We start from the raw sequence: 25,855 nt of genomic DNA on the forward strand, positions 1-25,855 counted from the left end.
CACACACACACATAGAGTCTTTGTAAACACATTCTGTTCCTCTTCTTAAGTCCTCACTGAATGTTCCTTCTATCCTCTATGACTTGGCTATCCATTTTCCTAACACAAACATATGACTGTAGGGGTCCATGTGTTTGGATACCTGATGGGCATCATGAGAGTCAGAAGTACTACAGAATCAACCTCCTCTTACAAAAATTATATAATTAATGAGTTCTTTATAAACAGCTGTGCGTGGACAGGAGCACAGGCAGCAGTAGAGATCAGGGGACATATTTAAGAAGCTTTTAGTATAAAGGATAGTGTTCAGTCCTTAAAAACAAACAAAAAAACTTTTTTTCCCCCTAAGGTTGTGGGGACTGGGGAGACAGGCTTGTGGTTTCATTGGCATAAGAGCATAGGCTTACATATCTAAGTTGGAAAAGATCTCAGAGCTCACCTATTCCAATATCCTTACTTTACAGAGGAAGAAAATGAAGCCCAGAAAGGCTAAGTGAATCAACTGTCCAAGGTCACAATCCTCATAGTAATTATTATTATTATTAACAATTATTATTAACTAACATTTATATAGTGCTTACTGTGTGCCAAGCATTTTATAATTATTATCTCATTTGATGGAATCTCTCTCTCCCCATATATGCTCTGTAAGTTTTAGTCTTAGAGAGCTGCTGTGGCCACTGCAAGATGAGGGGTTCACACAGCCAGTGTGTGTGAGGAGCAGGACTTTCAGTCCTGCCTGACTCCCAGACTGACTCGCTCTCCACTAAGCTCCAGATGCCTCTCCTGCTAATTCCTTTTAGATTCACATTAGCTACAGACAGATTTAATTTGGGCATACTGTCATTTTTGCTTAAAATTCACTACTTTGGCCTTCGACCCATGAACCCTTCCTTCCTTCATGCCCCTACTAGGGCTCGTGTAAAGGAAACCTTAGTAGGTGTACAAAGGTAGTTCTGGGGAGTGGAACGGTGTCTTTCTTAAGGCCCTTTCTTGAATCTCTTTAATCATGGACAGCTTGGTTACTATGCACCACCCCCAGCTCCTCAGATTTTTTGTGAGTTGGTGATCTGGGCTCCTGGGGACTTTAATAGAAGTCACATGTCTAAGCCCTTTCAAGTCTTTCTTACAAAACCCAGGAACAAACATTGATGTTGGATTGAATTGAGGGACCCAAGCTGCTTTTATACAAAGATTAGACCAAATTAGAGAAAGTACCATGAAACCTGTGAGTGTTTTTCACTTCTGAGGATAAGCCTGTCCACATCCTTTTGGGTTTTTTATCAAAATACCAGCTCTTCTTTTCATCAAAGATCATAAAAAGTAGGACAAACTCTCGCATGTCTATGGGCCTGTTGCTTTCTTTATGAAGTGTTCCTTTTCGGCAGATCAGAAGGGGTCCTATTAGACCTGAATGGATATCTTTTTCCTGGAAGACAATAAGAGCATATTTCATTTTTCCCCTTAATTAAGACAGCAGAATTGTGTTTTCTTTCTCTATTCCTCTAAAATTCACTGACAAAGAGAATCAGAAAGGCCCTGAATAGCAGCCCTAGACTTAGGTACTATCAACTCGTTCATACTATTTCCTACCTCTCTAAATGAAGAAGTTTCTTCAATATGAAGGCCTTCTTTTTTGTTTGTTTGTTTTTTGGAGAGCAGTTGGGGTTAAGTGACTTGCCCAAGGTCACACGGTAATACGTGTTAAGTGTCTGAGGTCGGATTTGAATTCAGGTCCTCCTGACTCCAGGGCCGGTGCTCTATTCATTATAACACCTAGCCTCCCCTGAAGGCCTTCTGCTAAAGAAAGAGTTGGAAAGTCTAACTGTGACTTGAGGTGATTTCAAATGAAATATCTTCTCACATAGAGACAAGTGAGTGAGGAACTCCTCATCCTCTCTACCTCCTATGATTCCTTTTGCCATTTACTGACCAATATGGTGCTCACCAGAGGGAGACTATTTTCTTAACCTCAAATCAGAACACATGCAAAAATAATTGCTAGCATTTATATCTCACTTATCAGGATTTAAATGCTTTATCTCACTTGTTCCTTATTTTAACTCTGTGAAATAGGTGCTAATATTATTTCCATTTTATGGAGGAGGAAACTGAGCCTGTTAAATGACTTGCCCAGTGTCACACAGCTAATGTCTGAGGCAGGATTCAAATCCGGGCCTTCTTTACTTCAAGTCCAACCCGCTTTCCCTGGGCTATCTAGCAATCATATGATCTGAGGAAGGATTGTCTATTTGTTTAAAGGGAAGATGGGAGAGAATATTTGAAGTTGGGACTGTTCTAATTGAGGATTTGTGGCTTCTGCACTTAGGCATATTCACTATAGACTCAAGGCCGCAATGCTCACCTAGAATGTGAAGGAACATGGCACCCACTCCTTCATGGAGGAAAAGAAGTTTTGTGAACTCTATCAGAATAATGGTCTTTCCCATTCCCAAGGGTGAAGTGAATAGAGGGAGTTATCAAGCCTGTAACCTTTAGTTACCTAAGCTGGAGGAATCCCTTACCGGATTCACAGCTGAATAGTAGGCCCAACCTCGGCAGGCAGAGCCAGGATTTTCTGGGCCGGACCGTTCTGTCGCATGCCATACATAAGTATAACTGCCATTGGGCTGAATGGAATTGTCATCCTGATACCATTCTGGGGAATCATCTTCATAATTCTTTCCCTCCGATGATTTTTCATAGGAAAGTCCATGGGCATGAAGAGAATACGGCCTGGAGGCTAGATTTTTAAAGCGAACCTAAAAGTATAAAAAGAAGATAAACCAGGTAAATACACATAACTATAAGAGGATCTGCCTCTTTTTAATGAAAGCTGATATAAAAAGGCTTATACCATCAGTTTAGACCAGCTGATTTACGTGGTTAGAGAGAGTTTCTTTACTCTGAGTTCCTTATACCCATGACATGATAGGTGTGGACCCCAAAATTATTTTTTCTTGGAAAAAGTAATTTTTTCCTATCTTATTTTTTGGGGAGGGGCTATGGTGAGAAGTGGTATTATTAAATTGGGGATAAGCAGATTCGGGGTAGGAGAGAAGAGTATTTCTGGTTTGCTTATAGGTGGGTGGCAGGGCTCAGAAGGTAGGAAAGTTTAGAGGATATCTAAAGATCATTAAGCAGATACTTTAAAAACATTAGACAGAAAATCCTTGTTCTTCAGTCATTCCAGTCATGTCCAATTCTCCATGACCCAGTCTGGGGTTTTCTTGGCAAAGATATTGGAGTGGTTTGCCCTTTCCTTCTCCAGCTTCTTCTACAGATGAGGAAACTGAGGCAAACAGGGTTAAGTGACTGGCCCAGGGTCATATAGCTTCTGAGACTGGATTTGAACTCATGAAGATGAGTCTTTCTGATTTCAGGCTCAGCACTTTATCCATTGTACCACCTAGCTGTCCATAGCTTTAGTTATAGGCACACCCTATTTACATAAACCCAGCATATAAATTCGGTTCATGTTATTACTTCAGTTCAGTTCCATAAACAATGAGTCAATAAAGGAGAGTGGAAAGACCACTGACCTTGGGCAAATTGTACAGCATCTCTGATGTACAAATTGTACAGCTTCAGCCTCCTCATCTTTAAAGTGGGGATAATAACAAACCCAGTAGTGCTTCCTACACTTGATGGTACAGGGGAAAGAACAGATATTTTGTGTAAAGTACTTGAGAAACATTGAAGTATTGCAGAAGTTATATCTATTATATGTATTATTTCCTAGCACTGCCTTGTCTATGGTAAATTATTAACAAATGTTTATTGGTTTACTGTGTGCTTACTATGTGTGTATAATGCACTATGCTAGGTACTCAGGGGACTGATAAGAAGAATGACTCATGGCTCCCCACCTTCAAGGAGTTTATAATCCAATAAGAGAAAGAACTCATCTGCACAAATATAACAGATATAGGAGAGAAAGGCAAAGGGCTATGAGGATCATTGGTCCCCTTCTCAGGGGCAGTATTTAAGTTATGAATTAGAGTTAACTGTGGGTTCACTTAAGTTATAGATTGGACTAGATGACCTCTGAGATTCCTTCCAAAGTGGAGATTTCATGAATTAATGAGGGAGGCATCACCTCAGGTGGAGGGGGTTAGGAGAAGCTTCCTAGAGGAAGTGACATTTGAGGTAGGAGATGAAGAATGGGCAGGATTTTGAATAAATTCTGTACATTGTATATAAGACATCCTCCTTAAGACATGGCATGGTGGCCTGAGCTCACGTCTGCCTCTGAAACACACTAGCTGTGCGATCCTGGGTAAGCTGTTGAACTCCAGAAGCTCTAAGACTGAAAGTTGCAGAGAAAGTGGCTACCTATGTTGGTGGAGGGAGTTCCCCTCCTCCCCTCTTCCCTCCCAAACCTCCCCTCACCCCCGGGAGTGCTGCTTTTTAATGAAATCACAGGTCTAGTTCCCATTCCTATTATTATTGTTGTTAATTATTATTTCCTGCCTAATTTTACAGATGAGGGAGCTGAGGCTCAGTTAAGATTAAGTGACTGGTTTATAACATATAACTCTTAATTCTATAGAGGCAGGACTTAGCTAAACCTAATTCCAAGTCAAATGTTTGTTCCCCCTAGCTCTCGTGGACTTTGATAAACCATGGGCAGCATCCTTTTACACTTTCGACTCTGCAACTATCCTACATTTTAAGAAAACCCCCTGACTTTGATACTAACAACTCACATTTGGATTGTGTTTTCCTCATGTCAGTCTGGTGAAATATAAGGGAAAGTGTAACTATACCCATTTTACAGGTGAGAAAACTGAGGCTCAGGGAAGTTAAGTGACCGCTCAGAGTTTGCATAGGGAGCAAGGGGCAGAGCTGTTACTCAAACTCAGGGTCTTCTGACCACATGGCCAGTGCTCTTTCTACCCCACCCTTCTTCCTCTCTTGTAGTTGTCCTTCAGGTGTTTCAGTCGTATGTGACTCTTTGTGACCCTATTTGGGGTTTTCTTGGCAAAGATACTGGAGAAGTTTGCCACTTCCTTCTCTAGCTCATTTTACACATGAGGAAACTGAGGCAACAGGGTTAAGTGTCTTAGCCCAGGTAAATCACTCACACAGCTAGTAAGTGTCTGATGTGACTTTGAACTCAGGTCTTTGTGACTCCAGGCCCCACACTCTATCCACTGTTCCATTTACTTGCCCCTGCCTCTCTTAGCAATGCTTAAAACTTGGCTTACTTGGATCACATCATCCACCTCAGCTCTGATAATGGGACCAAGGATACCAAGGTGTTCCTCATTCTCTCCCTGAGGTTCAGGCACAGAAAAGGTACTGTCCAGATAGCTCCGAAAAATCACTTTCTTATACATTGTGTTCCCTATGACATCACCAGCATCGTCAGTCTTTCTCATGCTGAGAAGTTGGGAAAGAAAAGATAATAAAGAAGGTGGGAAATGTTAGAAAAACTGCATTCATAGAAGGTCCTCCCCCCCAAAAAAAACCACTGTAAAATCCCGCATTTTTCCAGACAACTCAAGCTAATACATAGAATTACATCATATTTGTATCAACATAAGGTTTAATGTTTAAAAGCCAAATATGGCTTGTATGAAACCTAAGTACAACTTATAGATAATATTATTTTTCAGTGTATATCTGTCTTTGTATCATTTTTTCTTTTCAAAGAGAGCTCATTTTAGAGGTGTGCCCAGTATTTGGGGAAACCCTATTTTTAGCAGGTTGGCACATAGCTCTTCATGAGAAAAGTAAGCAAATACACAGTAGCTCACTGCCATTGTTCAGACACTGAGGTAGATTTTAGTGGCATCCTTATTTTAGGTCCCTGGCAGAATAAAAGTTCTCACCCTAAAAGCATCCACTTATCTCCCACTTTATTTTTCTCCTTGAAATGTCCAAGCACCATCTCAACCTTCCCCAAAAGGGCAGAACTAAGTTTAATGGGTACAAATTGTGGAAAGGCCAATTTCGGCTTGATGTAAGTCAACATTTTCTAAGAAACAGCTTGGTGGCAGAGAGAAAGGGCATATTGGGCAGACCCTTTTGGGAGGACTGATTTTGTAAATTTCTTTCTTCACCACAGTTCTCACCTATATCCCTGGTTTATCATCTCTTACCTGGTCTACCTCAGTAGCTCTCTAATTGGTCTCTCGGCCTATCTGTTCTCTCTGCATGCCAATCCATCTTTCACATAGCTACCAAAGTGATTTTTCTCAAGTGCAAAACTGACTACCCATAATCAATAAACTCCAATGGTTTACTATTACCTCCAGGATTAAATATAAACTCCTATGTTTGGGATATAACATGCTTCACAACCTGGTCCCTTCCTATCTTCCCAGATTTTTGGTTTTTGTTTTATTTCTTTACACCGTTCTATACACCGTACAATCCAGCAATACTAGACTGTTTCTTCATGTGCTGTTTGTCACACATGATTCTTTATCTTCCATCTTTGTATCTTTGCTGGGCTTTCCTTCATGCCTGGAATAGTCTTTCTTCTTCTCCTTCTCCAAACCTCCATCCCACCCCCACCTCTGTTTCTTTCATGACTGAGCTCAGATGCCACTTTCTGGAGGATGTCTTTCACAGTCCCCCTCAGATGCTGATTTGGTTTAGTTGTTGCCCTTCATTCTCAAAAAGGATCAAAATGGCATCACTATGTAGTCAAGGTACAGTGTGTCCATCTGTGGCTACTCAGACCAACATGAGCTCAGAAGGCTCTACCACAAGTCAGATGCAAATAGTCCAGATGAACATTTGGAGTGGAGACATCTCTAAATGTGGGCATCTTGTGTTTTTTCGAGATGTTCTCCTTGCTCTCTGAGGTTACCTTCTACCTACACTGTATCTGATATGTACTTACTTATTTAAATATTGCCCCCCTTAGAAAGTGAGCTCCCTGAGGACAGGGACTGTTTTTGCTTTCTCTGTGTGTTCCTAGCCCTTAGCACAGTGTCTTGAACATAGTGGGTGCTGGATAAATGTTTGATTCATTGATAATAATCACTGACATTTCAAAAGCCAACATATGAGGAGGCAGAAAAAAAATGAGATGGGGTTATTATCTGTATTGGGGGAGGGAATGCCTATATTGGTAAAATCATTAAATGTTTCCTTTCAAGGTAGGACATCTCCATTCTAACAGTGCCCTTTAGGACTCAGCCTCTATCCAAAGAAACGGCTGATGCAGGAATTTCAGGCACCACAGGAGATCAGACATGGAGAGCTCCTGCCAATTCCTGTAAGACCTCATATTGGCCCTCTTCAGAGATGTCTAGCTAGTCATTCCAAAGATTCATATTCCCACTGTAGACTGTACTAGACCAGTGTAAGCAAGACCACTGTATTTAGTCCTACACATCTGAAGTCTGATCGAGGTTCTCATGTCTTTCCCTACTTTCCTTTCCTGGGGTGCTGCATATAGGGAGATAATTGATGCAAAGTGATTTGTAAAACTTAAAAGACCCGTATAAATGTCAGTTATTACTTAACCAAATAAACATTAGTTTCATTGCTACAAAATTGGAACATCAGCAAGGAAAGTGCTTTGTAAACTTATAAACTCTGAGCTTTTACCACGCACTAGCTTTTAAAACTGAGCTGGTGCTTCTGCTCTTTGTCACTGGTATCTTAAGGTTTTAACTGAATTCATGATGCCACTGAACAGGACTGCAGTGGACTCCAATAAATCCATAATTTCATTTACATGGGTATTCCCTCAGCTAGCAACCCATCTTTGCCTTCCCTTCCTGTGCAACTCTTGTCCATGTCCTTCTACAGGTTCACCATAGGGAGTCTATCCACTGTGCTCAGGGCCTTCCTTACATTCTCTTGAATACCAGTGGAATATGCAGGCTGCCCAGTCATTATCCCTTACTCTAACCATATGAAAAATCCTCTGTCTAGTAAACCAAATAAAATCCCTTTGTTGGTTATTACAGATCCCTGTAACTAAGATCAGTAGTAGCCTTTTCATCATCAGTGAATAGCAGAGGTCTAGGAGACAAAAAGAAGTTTTCCAAACCTTTTTGAGAATTTGGAATAATCCCAAAGTACTTCCTCAGCAGCAATGTAGTAATTTTTTCTATTTCCTTTGTGGCTTCGGAGATACCATGCTGCAATGTTGTCGGGGTTTCGGAGTGAGCTTGTATCTGTCCTTCTGTCTGTTTGGTAAGGGTCATCATAGTGTACATAGGTGTCTTCAACATAATCCTCATCATCTTCATTTTCTTTGATGTCTTGCCCTGGAATATACTCAACATAATTCCCATCAGCTTTGGTAAGGCCCACTATTACTGCTGGACTAAATTGTCTTGGTCTCAATGTAGCATTGATTCTAGGTGGAAGTGATTGGGATATTGATTCTGTAGAGGTGGGTATATGACTAAGGTCTGGAGGGAAGTTCTCATTGAACTCTGGAGTAGGGAATATCTGACCAGCCTCTGGTAGGAAATAGGTCTGATTCAGATCCAAAGTAGAAGTCCAATTGAGATCTGGAGATAAGAATGCTTCATAGGAGTCTGAAGGGGGAGTTGTCTCATAGACATCTGTAGAGAAGAATGCTTCATAGGGATCTGAAGGGAGAGTTGTCTCATAGACATCTGGAAGGAAGGATGCTTCATAGGGCTCTGAAGGGGGAATTGTCTTATAGACATCTGGAAGGAAGGATGTTTTATAGGGCTCTGAAGGGGGAGTTGTCTCATAGACATCTGGAGGGAAAGATGCTTCATAGGGCTCTGAAGGGGGAGTTGTCTTATAGAGCTCTGAAGGGAAGGATGCTTCATAGGGCTCTGTAGGGGGAGCTGTCTCATAGACACCAGGAGGGAAGGATGCTTCATAGGACTCTGAAGGGGGAGTTGTCTTATAGAGCTCTGGCAGGAAGGATGCTTCATAGGGGTCTGAAGAGGGAGTTGTCTCATAGAGGGAGGAAGGGAAAGGAATCTGATTAATATCTGGAGGGAAGGATGTCTCATAAAGGTCCAGAGACAAAGGAGTTTGATGAAGAGCTGGAGGAGAAAATGTCTGATAGAAATCTGGAGGATGGGTTATAGGAACAAAGTCTAGAGTAGAGAATGTTTCACTGAACTTTAGATCAGAGGATATATTACCAAACTCTGGTGGGGGAACTGTCTGATCCAGGTCCATAGTGGGGAAATTCTGATCAAGGTCTAAAGTGGGGGATACTTGTTCTAGGTCCTTAAGGGATAGCATCTCATTGGATTCATTGAGTAAGAGTGAATGATTGGACTCTCTGTGGTGTAATATGGCATTGTACCTTCCTTTTAGAGGCTTGAAACCTCTGGGGGACATCAGCACATTGTGAGAAAATTTGGCCACTCTTTTCCTTTTTCGGGTCTTAATCAAACCTGAAGATTTCCTAAACCTACCATTTGCACTTTTCTTTCCTATTTTTAAAGGATTGTGCCAATTAGCAGAAGGGATTCCTTCTCTCCAAGATGTTGTGGCATCTTGGGGGCTGTTCAACAACTTGTCTTCAACCTCATCTTCATTTGTATCTTTGATGATTTCATAGCTCCCTTTCTCAGAAACCAAATTCCATTTCCCATTCAAAGCCTTTGATGGGCCCTTCTGGTTAACAACCACCAGATCATCTTGGTCTTCTTGTGCTCCTGCTCTGGGCTTGGGAGTGTCACCTCTCTGAAGATCAGGCTGTTCTCGAGTTAAATTCTCCCTCACATTACCTGCTGATAGTTCTACCTGTGTATGAGTGGATTGTAATGATGTATTTCTTTCTCCCTCAGGTTGGTTAGCTGAGGTAGTGATAAATTTAGAAGTCTCCTCATTGGCCTGGCTGGCTTCCTTCTTGGCATATTCTTGGCTTTGGAGTTCTTCTGTACCAAGAGAAGACAAGGCTGTTCCCATGAACAAGTTCACCTTCTTGCCATGTTCTTCAGAATGGGGCCTGCGATTCTTCCGAATGGAGACTACAGAGTTCAATGCAATGGAGTGGGTACCTGTAGTGGTGATGTTCTCCAAGGGAGGACCAGTTGTGGCTACTGAGTAAGGAAGGGTGGCTTCAAGTTTGGGAATGCTACCAGCGTCTTTTGGGGAAGGCTGAGAGGTATGCAAAGTTACATTCCCATTGAGGGGAATCACTTCAGAGATTTCCTCCATAAACAAAGCAGTCAAATTAAGAAGCTCTTCTCCCTCCTGAGGTCCTGATGAATTTCTAAATGATCTAATACCAAGCTGCGAAGCCAGTTCATCCTGGTAATCACTATCATCTTCCACTCCATCTTCTGTTGAGTTGGGCATGTTTCTGGTGGTGGCTTTATTCTTCTCTGTGACAGCCTTTTGCACATCGTCATAAAATAAAATTTCATAGGAGTCATCCTCATACTCCCTTATACATTTAACATCCCTGAATCGCAACCTGAGGTTTTGGTTTCTCTGGTTGGAACTTATAGAAGACAGCATCCAGGTTCCTACATAAACAGAAGCAAAAACTGTTGGTCCAAAAACGTGTCAAATCTGATTAAAACAACAACTACAAAACTATTCTTGAAGGTGATTCCTAATCCATTTTGAAGTTACACAAGAAAGGATGAGTTGGGAATCAAAGAGGTCCTTGGTAATGTAAACACATATTATCTCTGTTCCTCACTCCATAAAAAAGCAATAAAAATAGATAAATCAGATATAAATATATAGGTAAAAAACATAAAACAAATCTACTGATATATATATGTACATATATGATATGATACATATATGTGAAGAGTTTGCTTAGCTCTGCCTCACTCACATGTCAAGACATCACCCTGTGTCATTGATCCTGTTCAAGGACGAAGGGCAGGGGCGGCTATGTGGCATGGTGAATAGAGCACTGGCCCTGGAGTCAGGAGGACCTGAGTTCAAGTGGAGCCTCAGACACTTAACACTTATTAGCTGTGTAACCTTGGGCAAGTCACTTAACCCCAATTGCCCTGCCTTCCCCCCTTCAAAAAAGCAAAAACAAAAAACAAAACAAAACAAAAATGTAGGGCAGCCAACAACAATATCCTGTGTATTTATACATTATAAACCCCAAACATGATTGTTTTATATGTATATATAATATACATATTAATAAATATATTATTGATTTTAGTATATTATATACTTTAATATTTTAATATGTTTAATATAATGTACATTTTAATATATTTAGTATATATAAAATAATCACATACATAATATATATATACATATCTGTAAAATAATCATTGTATGTACGTTTGGGGTTTCTTTATACAGAGATGGTCTCTGCCTACTTTGGAATGCTGTTATCAGCCCTATTTTCAGGACTTTGCCATCAGTAATTAAGTACAACTACCTACCTATTTGAGTTAAGAAGGTTTGTGCAGCATGGATTAAATAAATTTCCCTGGTATCAGTCAAACAGGTTTTCTAGCTTGTGAATCAGTGTTCTTTCCTCATTACCACATTACATTTTAGGACTATTTGATTTACTGCTTGTCTAGGGTTTTGTTTTGTTTTGATTTGATTACACATGCCTATTTCATTGATTTGTTCTCTCACACTTGAACCCAGATCCTCCTGCCTCCAAGGCTATCTAAAAAAAGGAATTTTTAAAAATAAAAGTTGTTTTCCCCTCTAAATACTTAGCCCTGGGGGAGATAAATGAAGCCAAAAAACTAAAGGACTGGGCTCATCAATATTGGTGAAAGAGAAATGTGGCAAGTCACAAAAGTGAAAGAAAACACAAGAGGTCACAAATCATGTGTGGAAAGATCAGTCCAAGAAATCATTCCCACAGTATCTGGTTGTGTCCAAGCAGCTAGGTGGCACAGTGGATAAAGCAATGGACCTGGAGCCAAGAAAAATCTGAGTTCAAATGTGACCTCAGGCACCTTTAAGCCATGTGACCCTGGACAAGTCACATAACCTTTGTCTGCCTCAGTTTCTTCCACTGTAAAATGGAGACAGTGATAGTACTTACCTCCAAATGTTGTGAGGATAAAATGAGACAATATATGTAGATTGCTTTGCAAACCTTAAGACACAATATAAATGCTACTTATTTTAATTATCTGGTTATTATTTCATTTTACCTAATTATCTAATGATTACTATTATCTAATATTGTGGCACTTCTGCCCAATGTTCCTGTAACCATGCTATCTTAGGGCAGAAATATCAAATTAGCAGGCTACTGGCAAAACTCCTGAGTGCTGCAGACACCAGATTAAAATATCGTTTGGAAATGTTTAACAAAATAAATGAAAAAGATACAACATAGTTAATGTTCATTTGTGGTTTTCTAAATCAATATGCCCTCCCCCTTGCCTGGTGATCCTTATGTAGGACTTAGTGGTCCCATTTCCGTTTGAATTTGACACTCTGTCAGAGGCAGGTAGACAGTATGACCGCTATCGGTACATTCAGAACACCCAGGTTATGATTTCTGCAGATGGCTCCAAGTTTGGATGTAAAGGACGAATAAGGGAGGAGCAGGTGAGGTTTGTGGATGTGGCTGGTATAGATCATGACGACTGGACAGGATAGGGGCGAGGGACCTTGAGGAAGTGTGGGGTAGTGGGTAGAGAACTGGATCATTTTATTCTCATGGTGACCCTGGGAGATGGGTGTTCTCATCATCCCCATTTTGCAGATGAAGAAACTTTGGAAGACAGATATTAAGTGATTTGCACAGTCACCGTGAAAATAAAAGGAAATAACCTATGTGAGACACTTTGTAAACTTGAAAGTTCAATTTGAATGTTAGCTATTATTATTGTAAAGCCTCTTGTAAAACCTTAAAGAATGAAGTCCAGTTGAGCTCTGACTGTCATGACCACTCTTTGTCTGTAATGTTTATGTGCCCTCCTGGTTGCCCTCCCTTTGGAAATGGTGTCAGTGAAGTCATAGCAGCTGAGTCCCTGAGGTTTCTGTGAATATGCTTCTGGCTTATGCTGCTCTTTGCCCAAGAGTGGTTACTTCTGTCCCTAGGGAGAGGGGCTGTGATAAAAAGACATGGGTTCATCTCTAAGAACACACTGCCTCTCTGAACCCTGAAGGTGGGTCTGTACCAGGATCTTGTGGATTCTGACAAGGTCCTTAAAGAAAGAGCAGCTCTCTAAAATATTAATTACAGATGCTTCCAATGGAAGCATATATGGGGACCAAGAAACTAAACAGCATCATGCTAGTAATAAAGTAAGCCTTTGCAGAGAATAGATGAAATGCAAACTATAAGGGTTCTCTCATGATACCCAAGCTACTCACCAACATTATCCATTGTGACAGTGACAGATTCTCCACTCATAGGGAAGAGAGTCAGGACATCCTCATGCCTTTTTCCACATAAGAATGAATGGCCAGTCAAGTGAAGAGTCAGGATCTCATCCTGGGTGCCCACACTGCAAAAGTGCCACTGGACAGTGTCCTCATAACAGAATCCCAGGGTTGGTATAGTCTCAGGCAAAAAGCCATTTATTGCTAAAAGAAACTGAGTCAGTTAAAACACTAGCCTCCTCACCAACCCTGCATGACTAAAGGAACTTGGATCTAATTACACAGGAAGAATCACGTCCTAGAGCTGATATGTTTGCTCAAGTCAACACCACTAACTTTGAAGCATTGATTATTAAGTATCAGCCTCACTGAGGGGTATTATAGGGAGTATGGGAGAGAGGAAGAGAGGGAGGATATGTGATTAGGATCCCCAGTTTTAAACTTCCCAAATGAATTGTATTCTCATTGAACAGGGCTGAAGAAAACATTATTCATTCAACAAAAAAATTTAGAATCATAAAAATATATAATTTTAGGATCTAAAGAAATGTAGAAATCACTTTGTCCAACCCCTTTGTTTTCTGAGCCATTCAAAACCTTTTTATGGGTGCTCTGCCTTTAAAGTCTTTCAAATGTATTCTGAAGAACAGTGTGAAGAATACTAATTCCAGTCCATAGGGAAAAAACATAATATGAAAGATTGAATGATGTCACTCAACATAAAAAGTGTACAAATATACAATGTATAAATGTACAAAACAGAGAAGACAATGAACACATTCCTTAATTAAAGTCCTATCCTTTGTCAACTGTAATCACTAAAGAAAAAGTCTTCCTTGATATTATTTGTGCCTATCAATAAATTATGTTTGAATTTTCATAGATCATTGCAATATTTACCCATTAAGGGTAGTAATAAGGTGCAGATTGTATCTACACTAAATAATAATTATCTTCACTTACAAGAAAGAATATGATTAATAAATGAGCTTCTCTTTGGGAGACAACAGCTCTTGAAAGGACTTTAGTCTTAACATTTATATGAGCAAAATGAAATTCAATGATAAAAGTAACCAAAAAGTCAATATCTAACCCTTAACTGCAACCTTCCATCCCATGTGGAAAAGCCCCGAGAATTCCACATTGGTCTCTTTGGTTTTCTGAAAATGCATGACCAATGATAGAAACACAAATTCAACCCACATGAGGTCATCAAGTACATGGTGAGCATCCTGGCAACCAGCAGAACAGCCTTGGTGATCCTGGTTAATCAGTCCTCTAAAGACAATGGACACCAATGACAACCTTGGTTTTTTTTAAAGCAATTGGGGTTAAGTAACTTGCTCAAGGTTATACGGCCAGGTGTTTCTGGGTGGGTGCTAAGTGTCTGAGCTCTGATTCGATCCCCAGGTCATCCCGACACTGGAGCCGGTGCTCTTACTTGCTGTGCTGCCTGGCCGCCCCAACAGCCTTGGTTTTTAATCATAGAATCCTAGTACTGGAAGCAAATTTCAAAGTTCATCTCATGTATGTCTATAGACCAGATTACACACAGATCTACCCTAGGAGTGACATACAGAATGGGGTGGGTGGGGGTAAGAGTTTCTACTCACTGTTCTTGACGTTGGATGCATAAAACTTTGGATCATCTCGTTTCACAGAAGAAGGGTTTTCCAAAAATCTGTTAATATTGTCCTCAAAGTACCAGCTTTTGTTCTCATCAAATATGGCAAACACAGCTTGTTGTTCAGAATCTGCTGTTCTCTATAAGAAAAAATCGCATTATTCACAAAATGTTCATTTTTTTCCATTCTTTACCTTCCAAATAGTTCCCTGATGCACATCTGAGTTTTCAGAAAAGAACAAACATATCACAACTCTTTTGGGGAACACAGCTCTCAGATTCATTCATAAGTATTTTTTAATCAATTAGCAACTATTTATTAGAGACTTAGGATTTCAGGGATTTAAAAAACTATTAAAATCAATCTCAATTTACTTTGATTTAAATATTCCCCTTTGGCTCAGCTCAGGAGAGCTTCTTGTTAGAGGTTTGATTACTGCTTTATTGATTGTCTAGACTTCAGAAAGTGATGGATAAAATGTTAATAGTGCATATTAAACCTAAAAGTGTGTCCTGTTTTCAACAAGAACTGATTTTTAAACATTTACCAGCAAATTCCTGGTAAACATTTGCTATATAGCCTTCATTTTCAAAAGATTGAGGTGGAAGTACATTCTACAAAGACTGGCCACTAGGTGGCGCAGTGGATAGAGCACAGGCCTGGAGTCAGGAAATCCTAAGTTCAAAGCTGGCTGAAGACATTTAACTAGCTGTGTGATCCCTTCACCCTGTTTGCCTCAGTTTCCTCGTCTGTAAAATTAGCTGACTATGTGTGCCCCGCTCTGCTCCAGATTCTGAGCTGCCAACCACTGCTGGAGAACAAATCATGAAATCGTGCAAACTGGGTCCATTTTAGAGGAAACCAAAGCGGGACAGAGTGGAAAAAGCAATTGATGTGAGAAGACTTGAGTCTGTTACTGACTTTTTATCTATCTGTGTGACCTTAGACCCAACACGTAAATCATTAGCCTCAGTATTGACTCTAATGCTTTCTCACTCTGCATCTCCAGTGGGGTCCCCAATGACTCCTCACACTCCCTCACCCTCCATCTCCAAATAGGGGCCAAATCTCGTCAGTTCTTCCTCTCCAGAACTTTTCGCCTGTGTCCTTTTCTCCTTGGTCATATAGCTGTCAGATGTTTTTTTGTCATCCCTGACTATGACTATTTCTACAGCTTCCTAATTGGTCTTCCCACCTCAGTTCCTCTCTCTCTCTCTCCTCCACACAGCTGCCAAAGGGATATTCCTAAAGTGAATGTCTGATCACATCACTTTAAAGCTCCAATAGCTCTCTATTTGCCTCTAGGATAAAATAAAATGCCCCTGTTTGGCATTCAGGACTTATTTATTCTTTACTCTTTCCTCACTCATGCCACAATTCAGCTCAACCAGCCCACCAGTGATCCCACACACACAGCATTCCAGCTCTGTGTCTTTGCAAGGCTGTCTCTCCTCAGCCTGGAATATACTCCTTCCTCACTCCTGTCTCTTATAATTCTTTCTATCTTCCTTCAAAGGTTAGCACAAGAACCATCTTCTATGTAAGACCTTTACTGATCCCCCAGCTGCCAGTGCCACCCCCATAATCTTTTTAAAATTTTCTGCATATTTTATACATGAACATATTTTTTCCCCTGATAGAATGTAAGCTCCCTGAAGGTAGGAACTATTTCACTTTTGTATTTTTATCCTCAGCATCTAGTGCAGGCACAGGCACCTACCTAGCTTGGCCACATAGACATCCATTCATTTATCTCTTACTGGCTTTCAGTCTCCATAGCTGCTGTTTTAAACCTTCTCTCTTCTCCTCCCCAATTCCACCATATGCCCTCTCCCTTATGTAAGAAGGCTGATATTGCCTACTACTCCACTTCAAAAATTGTGACTGAGCTCTCTCAGGATGCCTGCTTCAATTCTCTGGTTCTCTCAAAGTCTTTATTCATTTTCTCCTACTCCCTACCCCACTCAACTGAACTAATCATAGAAAATTGTTTTGAAGAAATAGAGAGGATACTCTACCTCTCACCTGTGGGAGGTCCACAGGTGTTGCACATTGAACGTGTTTTTGGACTTTTTCAGTGTACTTATCTGTTGTGCTGATTTTTTCCTTTTTCTTTTTGTCCAAAAAATTACTATTTGTTTTATGGGATGGTTCTCTGGGAATGGGAGGGAGAAAGACACTGAAGAAAACTATGGTGATGTAAACAGCAGAATACATCAGTAAACACTTTTTAAAAAAAAAAAAAAAGCTTGGTTTGAGGATGAGTTTGTGCTCATTTGCACAGATGCATTTTGTGGTGCTAATCCCAGGCTCCAAAATTGGTAATTACAGGTTTAGATATTCACCCATCTCAGTGTGAATGTGAAAAGGATAAGCAGTGGCTAAGAGAAGGCAGAACCACCCTACAATTATTTTGTTTCTCTTTTCTCTGCAAAGGAAAAAGATCTTTGGATGAGAAAGGAAAGAACCAAAATGGCTAAAAGGGCAATGATCTCTAAGAGCATATTACACTGGTAATAAGCAAGAAAACACTAGCAATTTGAACTAGCCAGAGGTGGAATGTGCTTCCTTGGGAGGGACTAGGTTTCTTCCACACTGGAAGCCTTCAAGCAAAGGCTGGATGACCAACTCTTGGGCATGTTATAAAGAGCATTTGGGTTGCACTAGATGTCTTCTGAGCACTTTTCCAAGCCTGACATTTTGTGAATCAGTTATTCGCTTATGCAACCTTAATCTTTTCCCCTCTTAGCCTCTTAGTTCTTCCCTTTAGCCCGTAATCAAACTTAATTATCTCCTATCTTAAATTTAAAAAAAAATGACCTCGCTACCCTTCATCTTGTGGAATTCCTCCCTCCCATGTCCAAACTCTGCGACAGAGTAGTAGTAGTAGTAGTAGTAGTAGTAGTAGTAGTAGTAGTAGTAGTAGTAGCAGTAGTAGTAGCAGTAGTAGAAGCAGTAGTAGTAATGATAATTAATTTTATATAGCCCTTTAATGAAGCAGCTAGGAGATTCAGTGGATAGAACACTGGGCTTGGAGTCAGGAAGACATAAGTTCAAATCCATCCTCAGATACTTACTAGCTATATGACCCTGGCAAGTCAGTTAACCTCTATCTGCCTCAGTTTCCTCAACTCTAAAATGAGGATCATAAGAGGACCTAACTCACAGGGTTGTTGTGAGGATCAAATGAAGTGATATTTGTAAAGTGCTTTGCACAGTGCCTGGTACTTAATAAATGCTTGTTTCCTACCTCCCTTTAAAGTTTGAAAAGCAAAAAAAAATATTTAAGGTCTCTCATTTCCTCTTGACAATAACACTATGCAATAAGTACAATAGCTATTGATAACTTCATTCTGTTGATGAGAGATTAAGTGACTTGTCCATGGTCTTAAACTATGCATTTAAGCGACAGGTATTGATCCCAAACCCCTCCTGACTCCAATTACAGGACTCTTTCCAGCCTACCTCATCGACTCACCCTTCCTGAAACTGGGCTTCTGGTCTCCACCACTCTACAAAAACTCTTCTCTCCAAGGCAACTCACACCTTCCTCATCACCAGAATTTATAGTGCTATTTTCTCTCGTTTCCATCCTTGGTTTCTTTGCAGCAACTGACATTGTGTGTTTGGTTTCCTCCATATCTTCTCCTCCCTATGTCTCTGACTGCATCTTCTGTCTCTTTTGCTGACCAAAATTTTTCATCTTATTCTCTATTGTCTGTTCCCCCTTATTTTATCCTGGGCATGCTTTCTCTTCTTTCTCTGCTATCTCCTTTGGGACCTCATCCCTTCCCTTGGCTTCAGTGATCACTGTTAAGCAGATGTCTCCCAATCTTTCCCCAGAGCCTCTTTTCAATGGTGTCTTGAAGCCATCTCAAATCAACCCATAAATTTTCAGTGTGAACATTTACACCTGGGAAATTGTCAAAAGCTATAAATAAAGGTTTGATTTAATGTTTTGTCGTTAGTCTTGACTCAAGAAAGTGATGGAGAAAATGTCAAAGTGGATTAAACTTAAAATCCTACCCTGCATTTCAGAGATCTCATTGTTAAATGTTAGCCAGCACACACCCCTGGCTTTAATCATGTGTTTCTGACTGCTAGACATTTCTGCCTGTATATTTCAACAGCAACTTAAATTCAACACAATTAACACTGAAGTAATCCTTTTTCTCACAAATTTATTCACCTGATTTTGTGTGTATATATGCCACTACCATCCTCCCAATTTCCCTGGGCTCCTAACCTTATAATAATCTCTGACTCTTACCTGACCCTTACCACACAATCAGCTACCATTTTCTACCCCCTAAATATCTTTTCAAATCCAGCCTCACCTTGGTTCAGGCTCTCGTCCCTTTTCACTTCTAGACTATTGTAATAGCCTCTTCTCAGGCCTTCCTAGCTCCTATCTGTCCATTCTGTGCACTAAGCCTGAGAGTTAGCAAAAAAAAAGGCACCTTCAGGAAAACAATCACATTGAAAAACAGAGCAAGTGCTTCTGTGAAATTCAATTCCCGTAGAAATGTCTATTTTGAGTAACCTAGACAAGAGGATATGTTCAACTTTTCTACAAAATATTTCTATCTGTTAACACTACCGTTGTTCCAGCTCTCTTACCCCATTATTCAGAATAAAACCCAATAGCATACCCCAGAGCCTGGATTTGGAGATGGAAGTCAATTAGAATAGTCAAACAGAAAGCTCATATAGCAAGAAGGAATACCCAAGACCAAACCTTCTCCAGTTCAGACTGCAAACCTTGTAAGTAAGGGTAATTAATGATGAAATACAATACCTGTACACCTCGGTTGTCCAAGGTTCTGCTCTTACAAATCAAAAGTAGTCCGATCAGGCCGGAGGCAATGTCCCTTGGTATGTCCACAGTACTATAATATGGTCTTGTTAAGCATTGAGCATCATTTCCTGTGGGTTCATCAGACTCCAGGATATTCCACTTATAAGTGTAAGTTTCTCCTGGTTGGACAGCTTTGACCAGGGTGTTGTTGCCTAAAGGAAAGTTTATTTATAATGAATTTTCATTTGGAAAGTGATTTCAGAGACAGAATTCTGGTCAGTCAAGCTATGAGAGGAAAGGAAGGGAAAGTGTTCTGATATTGTGAGACCTTGACCAACATCACCTCTTTTCCAAATAGGAAGACGAAGTCTATGTTAAATATTTAGTACAGAACTTGGTACTTCGTCTATGTTAAATATTTAGTACAGAACTTGGTACTTTGGATGCAGTATCGCTGAGCCCTCAATTTCCCTAATTATCAGACAATCAAAGATAAGCAATAGGAATTTTCAGGCCCAGAAGACCCATCCTGGCAAGGGAAAAAACTTGTTTTCCAGAAAATCCTGTCTGTCTGTCTCTCTGTCTATCCATCTATCCATCCATCTATCTATCCATCTGTCTGTCTGTCTGTCTTTGTCCATCTTTCTATCCATCACATGTCCAGGGCAGGGTACAGTTTGTGACCTCATAATAAAATCTGATTGATATATGTCTGTGTTTGTGTGTGCATATAACTTATAACCCTAAATTAATTATATGCATTATTTTAGTTTATCCTAATAAAGATATATTCAGGCAAATGCTACAAGTTATTATTAATCTCATTTTGAGATTAATGGCATCTGGGAAATGTGTAAATACTGACAGCGGGATAGAGAAGATAGACTGCTAGATCTGGAGTCGGGAAGATCTGAATTTCAATCTGTTCTCAGACACTTAACTAGCTGCGGGATCCTAGGAGAATCATTTAAGCTGTATGCCTCATTTTACTCAGTTCTAGGGTTGTTATGACATTAAAAATGAGACGATATTTGTAAAGGGTTTTGGGAGCCTTCAAGTGTTATATGAATGCTAGCCATTATTATTATATGCCACTAGAACCTAAGTTTTCCTCAATGTTGGGTATTTCTAGTGTGGGAATTCCTGCTACTCCTCTAACTCATCACATCTGTCTAGTATGTAAATCCTATCCTGAGACATACAAAGGTGAACTGACTTGCTCACAGCTATTTCAGAGGAAGGATTCGAAACCAAGTCTTTCTAAACTCAAGCCCCAGTAGTCATCTCCCCACTATGCTTCACTATCTCCAAGTGAGTTCAAACTAAAAATAATACTAGAGCTTACAGTGTGCAACATGGAAGGCTCCCCCTTCTTGATACAACTTCAGGACTGCCAGAGTATTTTACAGAAGACATTTTGTTGTCATAGAACTTCAGTAACTTGCCCATGATACATAGATAATAAATGGACAAGCTGAGTCTCAAACGAATTGCTTTCAGTGGTCTTTCCAGCCCAACCTGCCATACTTATCTACAACACTCCTTTGTTATCTGAGCCCTGGGAAAGCACCAAGATGAGGCATTCCCAAGTTGTCTGGGACAAAAGGATGTTAGGTCCCATTTGAGTGACATTGATATGCAGTTGTTTTATGTGCTTGTCCACTAGGGATTGCTGTGGCAGCAGGAAAAGGACATGCTCCTGTATGACGATTTTTACCTGACCCTTCTAGGTGTTAGGAACCCATAGGATCAATGGATTTAGGGCTAGAAGGGACCTTGGGGCTCATCGAGTCCTGTCTCCCATATTGTGAAGATGAGGAAACAAGCCTGGAGAGGCTGACTTTCCTGGGGTCATACAATAGTAAGTGACTGAGCTGAGATTGAAACCCCAGGTCTTTTCATGACAAATCCAGCACTTCCCTCACTATACCACATTGGAGTATGGCTCCTATCTTCAGCACTATGTGAGTAGACTGACTGTACTATTTTTACACTAAGGAAAGTCAGTAGAAAAAAATCTACTTTGCTAACATATTGAAAGAAAGCAAAGGGCTTCACCTGACACACGTGAACAGAGATACAAACCTGAAGTAGAGAAGTTCATAGCTTTTTCTTCATCTGTAGAAAGTGTTATTCCGTGAGGATAAATGCTATAGGGACGAGTGGCCATATTTTTGAATACAATCTACCAAGGTGGGGAAAAAACACAAAAATCATGATTTCAGTAATTAAATCCATGAGTTCTATATACCATTCAATTAAAATGGTTTACTAAATTTTACAGTCATCTTTGGATGGGTGGGGAGGAGGTAATACCTATTGGCTAAGTGCTAGTTTCTCACTTTTACCTGGCTTGTCCCTAGCAAGGGTGTCTGAGAATCTCTCACTTTTTCTTATGAACAAAAAGGAAAACTCTCCTAAACTGCTCTGATTGCTGTTAACTAATGGTGGGTTCATCTCTGGGGGTGCTGGTATTTTTGACAAATGGCTCTCTTAGGGAAAAAATGTACATATGACAAATTTTAAATCTAATCTACATTATTAAGATTTTTCCCATCACTTTTCTTAAGTCTAGACAATAAAAACACAATAAACTAAGCCTCCTGATTTCTAACATTTGCTGATTTCCAAGGTGTAAATGGTCACCCCGAAAACTTGACAGTTGGCTCCCATGAACCCATTTGAGCTGATTCCAGCATGCCTCCGGTTCAGCCTTTCTTCTTTTTCCCTCTAAGACCTTCTCCCATCCCTTAAACCTTCCACTATTGCACTCCCATTCAGCAGTAACAAAAAGGAGAAAAAAGTCTGAGACCAGAGACTACCTTAGACCCCTCTCCCCTCTATCATCCCCATTTCCCTTACCCTCTCCTTTCCTATCCAACAACTCCATTAGTCCCTGGCTCCTTCTCCCTTGCCTATAGAAAAGAGATTTTTAATCTGGGGTCCCTGAGCTTTTAAAAAATGTTTTGGTAGCTATTTCAACATAATTGGTTTCCTTTGTCATCCTATGTATTTTATTTTATGCATCTAAAAAGGGGTCCATAGGCTTCACCAGGCTGCTCAAAGGGCAGTGACACAGAGTCTTCTCTCTGCAGGGCTCTTTGGGAAATATATTCTCTCCTATGTACCTGAATGTCTTTTCATATATAGGACATGGATGAAGAGGTATGAGATTGTCGGTAATAGCTATGTTTGAACATTTAAGAGAGCGGAGAAGAGAAAAAGAGAAATAATGTATGCCTTTTATTTGCTTTTCACTGTTTACAAAATAAATAATGCGTTTGAAGTTGATTTGACATACAACTAAAACAAACACACAGAAAAAAACAACAAAAAAGTGATGCCAGATACTCTGAGGCCTTCCCTTTGCTACTCAACTACTGTCTGTCTGTGTCCCACCATTGCTTACGTACTTTGAGGGTATCTCTGACTTGGGCTCTGATGATGGGCCCCAAGATACCAGTTTCTTGGGGATCCGTATTTTCTATGCGTTTGGTGAAAGATTCATCTTGGTACTGTTTGTAGACCACCTTCTTATAACGTGTCCCGATTTGGTTTGCCAAATTGTTGTACCAAAATTTATATTTTCTGAAAGAAAAAGAGAATCAAAAACACAATGAAGGCTAGTTCTTTCCTTTCATTGAAACCCTAGTTCATTATTAGTTGTGATGGTGGAAGGGGTTCCAGGAAAAAGAAATAATAAGAATAATCTCATACTGTGTGATGGGGATTCTTGTGGGGGATGTTCTGGCCCCCTAGTGGGGTTGCCATGAATAGCAAAAGTGAGTGGTAGTTTTATTTCACCATTACTTACTCCAGGATGTTTAATGGAACAGAGGGTTGGTATATCTTGGATTAAACTGGACTAAGTAAAGCCTAAGGCAGCTGGTGGTACAGTGGATAGAGAGCCCCAGGAAAACCTGAGTGCATATGCATAGATATTGGTGAAGACCTCACTTCACCACAATAAGGGCAGGAGGGGATTAAGAAGCAACATTAAACACCATGTGCATCTCAACTCACTGTATACCTCCCAGTTATTTCCTGTGTTTAATCTCGTGGATCCTCACAACAACTCTGAGGTAGGTGCTATCATTATCTCCATTTTGCTGTTAGGGAAACTGAGGCAGACAGAGGTTAAGTGACTTGTCCAGAGTTACACAGAAAGTATCTAAGTCCAGATTTGAATTCAAGTCTTTCTAACTCCAGGTCCAGTGCTCTATCTACTCTGTCACCTAGCTGTCTATGAGGCAAATCATGGATGGTTGCTAAGTAGAACCTTCTGTCTCTGCAGGGATGACAGAGGGAACCACAGATGACCTTTATTCCACTCCATACCTGCTTATTTCACTTGTTAAAAATAAGACCTTTGTAGTGACAGAGTCCACTCTGGATTTCATCATAAATAGTGCCCAAGGCAATGCTGATGGCAGTGAGTTTAGGGAAATGGTGAGGAAAGGGCAGATTAGCTTGAGAGAGCTGAATAGAAGCCACTATTCTATGTCCTGGGAGTCACACACTTGTGTCCTTTTGCAATGATGGACTCTTGTAATCGAAACAAGCATCTTAGTAGAGTAGTAGAGTATATACCATGTTTCCCCAATAATAAGACCTATCCCGAAAATAAGCCCTCCCCTTACTGTGTAAGATTCCTCTAAAATAAGCCCTCCCCCGAAAATAAGCACTATTGAGATTGCTACTGTAGTGAAGGTGATCCCCTGCGCTACATGCTACATTACGGTACCCTCTGTATGCACCCCCCCCCCGGTAAAACGCATGCCGCGTTCCGAGCTGCATCCAATCAGAGCTGCAGCAGTGAGTGCGTCATCCTGTTCTTCCCCAGTGATTTGCTTGCTGGTGCCATTGAGAACAGCGCCGCGGAGGAGAGCTGAGGCAGGACAACATAAAAACCCGGTATGTAAGCGGGAGTGAGGGGGCATGATGGAGGATAAAAAGGGCATGATGGAGGAAAAAAGAAGAACTCAGGGGGCATGATGGAGTGAAAAGAAGGACTGATGGTCATAATTTTATTATTCTGTCTGTTTTGACCCCCAGACATGAGTACAAAAAGGAAGAGCTACCCTATACTGTTGAGTATAAGAAAGCAATTGTAGAGGAGTCACATGGCAAGAATCTTGCGTTTTTCTGTAAAGAAAAACTTTTGGATCTTTGAATGGTCAGAAAATGGAGAGCAGATTATACCATAATAAACCTCAATCAACAGGTGGATGAGGGAAAAGGGAAAAAGCGCAGGTCTGGATCAGGTCGGCAGCCCTTATATCCTGACTTGGAGATCCTCATTGGTGAATGGATTGCTGACAGGAGAGCAAAGGCCTTGGTTGTGCGCAGGGCTGATATTCAAGCATTTGCCCTTTCAATGGCACCAGAGTTTGAAATGGTCTCAGAAGGATTCAAAGCATCACAACAGTGGTTGGACGGTTTCCTTCAACGGTATGAACTGCCCCTAAGAAGATCAACAACACTGTTTAAGCTGGAAGATGCTGAAGTTATTAAACGTGCACTTGCATTCAAGTCCTTTATTGATAGGATCGACATTTCCAAGTACCAAACCTGCAATATGATTGCTATGGATGAAACTGCAGTGTTTATGGGACAAGGATCTCAAACAACAATTCATCACAGGGGTGCAACGTCAATCTACATTCCCACCACTGGCTATGAAAGTGCACGGGTCACCTGTGTTTTGGCAATTCATTTGGATGGAAAGAAAGCCACACCTCTAATCATCAGTAAGGGCAAGAAAGATAAGATTGAACGTGTATCTGGCATTTACGTTCTTGAAACCGAAAAAGCCTGGTGTACACAAGCCGTTATAAGAAAGTGGGTTGATTTAATGCTGCCACTTGTTATGTGAGGTAACCAGAGAGTTCTGATAGTCTGGGATTCAGCCAGCACTCACTGCACTAAAGAAATGAAGAACTTCCTTGCAGAGAGAAGAATAGATCAAGTAATGATTCCTGCAGGAATGACTGCCCATCTCCAGACCCTTGATATTGCAATAAACAAGCCATTCAAGGACCATTTGCGCATGGAAGTCAATGACTACATTGAAAATAGAATGGAAAGAAATCAGCGTGGAAACTTTGTGAAGCCCTGTCTGCAAGAAGTCGTGACTTGGGTGAAGAAGTAATGGGATAAAATTACTGACAGCTGTGTCGCC

At 40.5% G+C, this 25,855-nt stretch overlaps 1 protein-coding gene across 1 annotated transcript in view; it reads right to left on the minus strand.

Moving 5' to 3' along the window:
* The window catches only part of F5 (coagulation factor V), an 85,872-nt gene that overhangs the window by 28,397 nt on the left and 31,620 nt on the right, over positions 1–25,855 (minus strand). Inside the window, exons 8-16 of the mRNA XM_069094740.1 lie at positions 23,088–23,262; positions 21,760–21,859; positions 19,675–19,886; positions 14,865–15,015; positions 13,243–13,455; positions 8,018–10,439; positions 5,211–5,385; positions 2,526–2,762; positions 1,219–1,429 (exon numbers count right to left, since the gene is read on the minus strand). Coding sequence (XP_068950841.1) covers positions 1,219–1,429; positions 2,526–2,762; positions 5,211–5,385; positions 8,018–10,439; positions 13,243–13,455; positions 14,865–15,015; positions 19,675–19,886; positions 21,760–21,859; positions 23,088–23,262 — 3,896 coding nt within the window. The remainder of the gene's footprint in view (positions 1–1,218; positions 1,430–2,525; positions 2,763–5,210; positions 5,386–8,017; positions 10,440–13,242; positions 13,456–14,864; positions 15,016–19,674; positions 19,887–21,759; positions 21,860–23,087; positions 23,263–25,855) is intronic.

The sequence above is a fragment of the Petaurus breviceps genome, unplaced genomic scaffold, assembly GCF_028583685.1.
Source record: "Petaurus breviceps papuanus isolate PSGF00001 unplaced genomic scaffold, PetGlider_PUasm1.0 220, whole genome shotgun sequence".
NCBI classification, from domain to species: domain Eukaryota; kingdom Metazoa; phylum Chordata; class Mammalia; order Diprotodontia; family Petauridae; genus Petaurus; species Petaurus breviceps.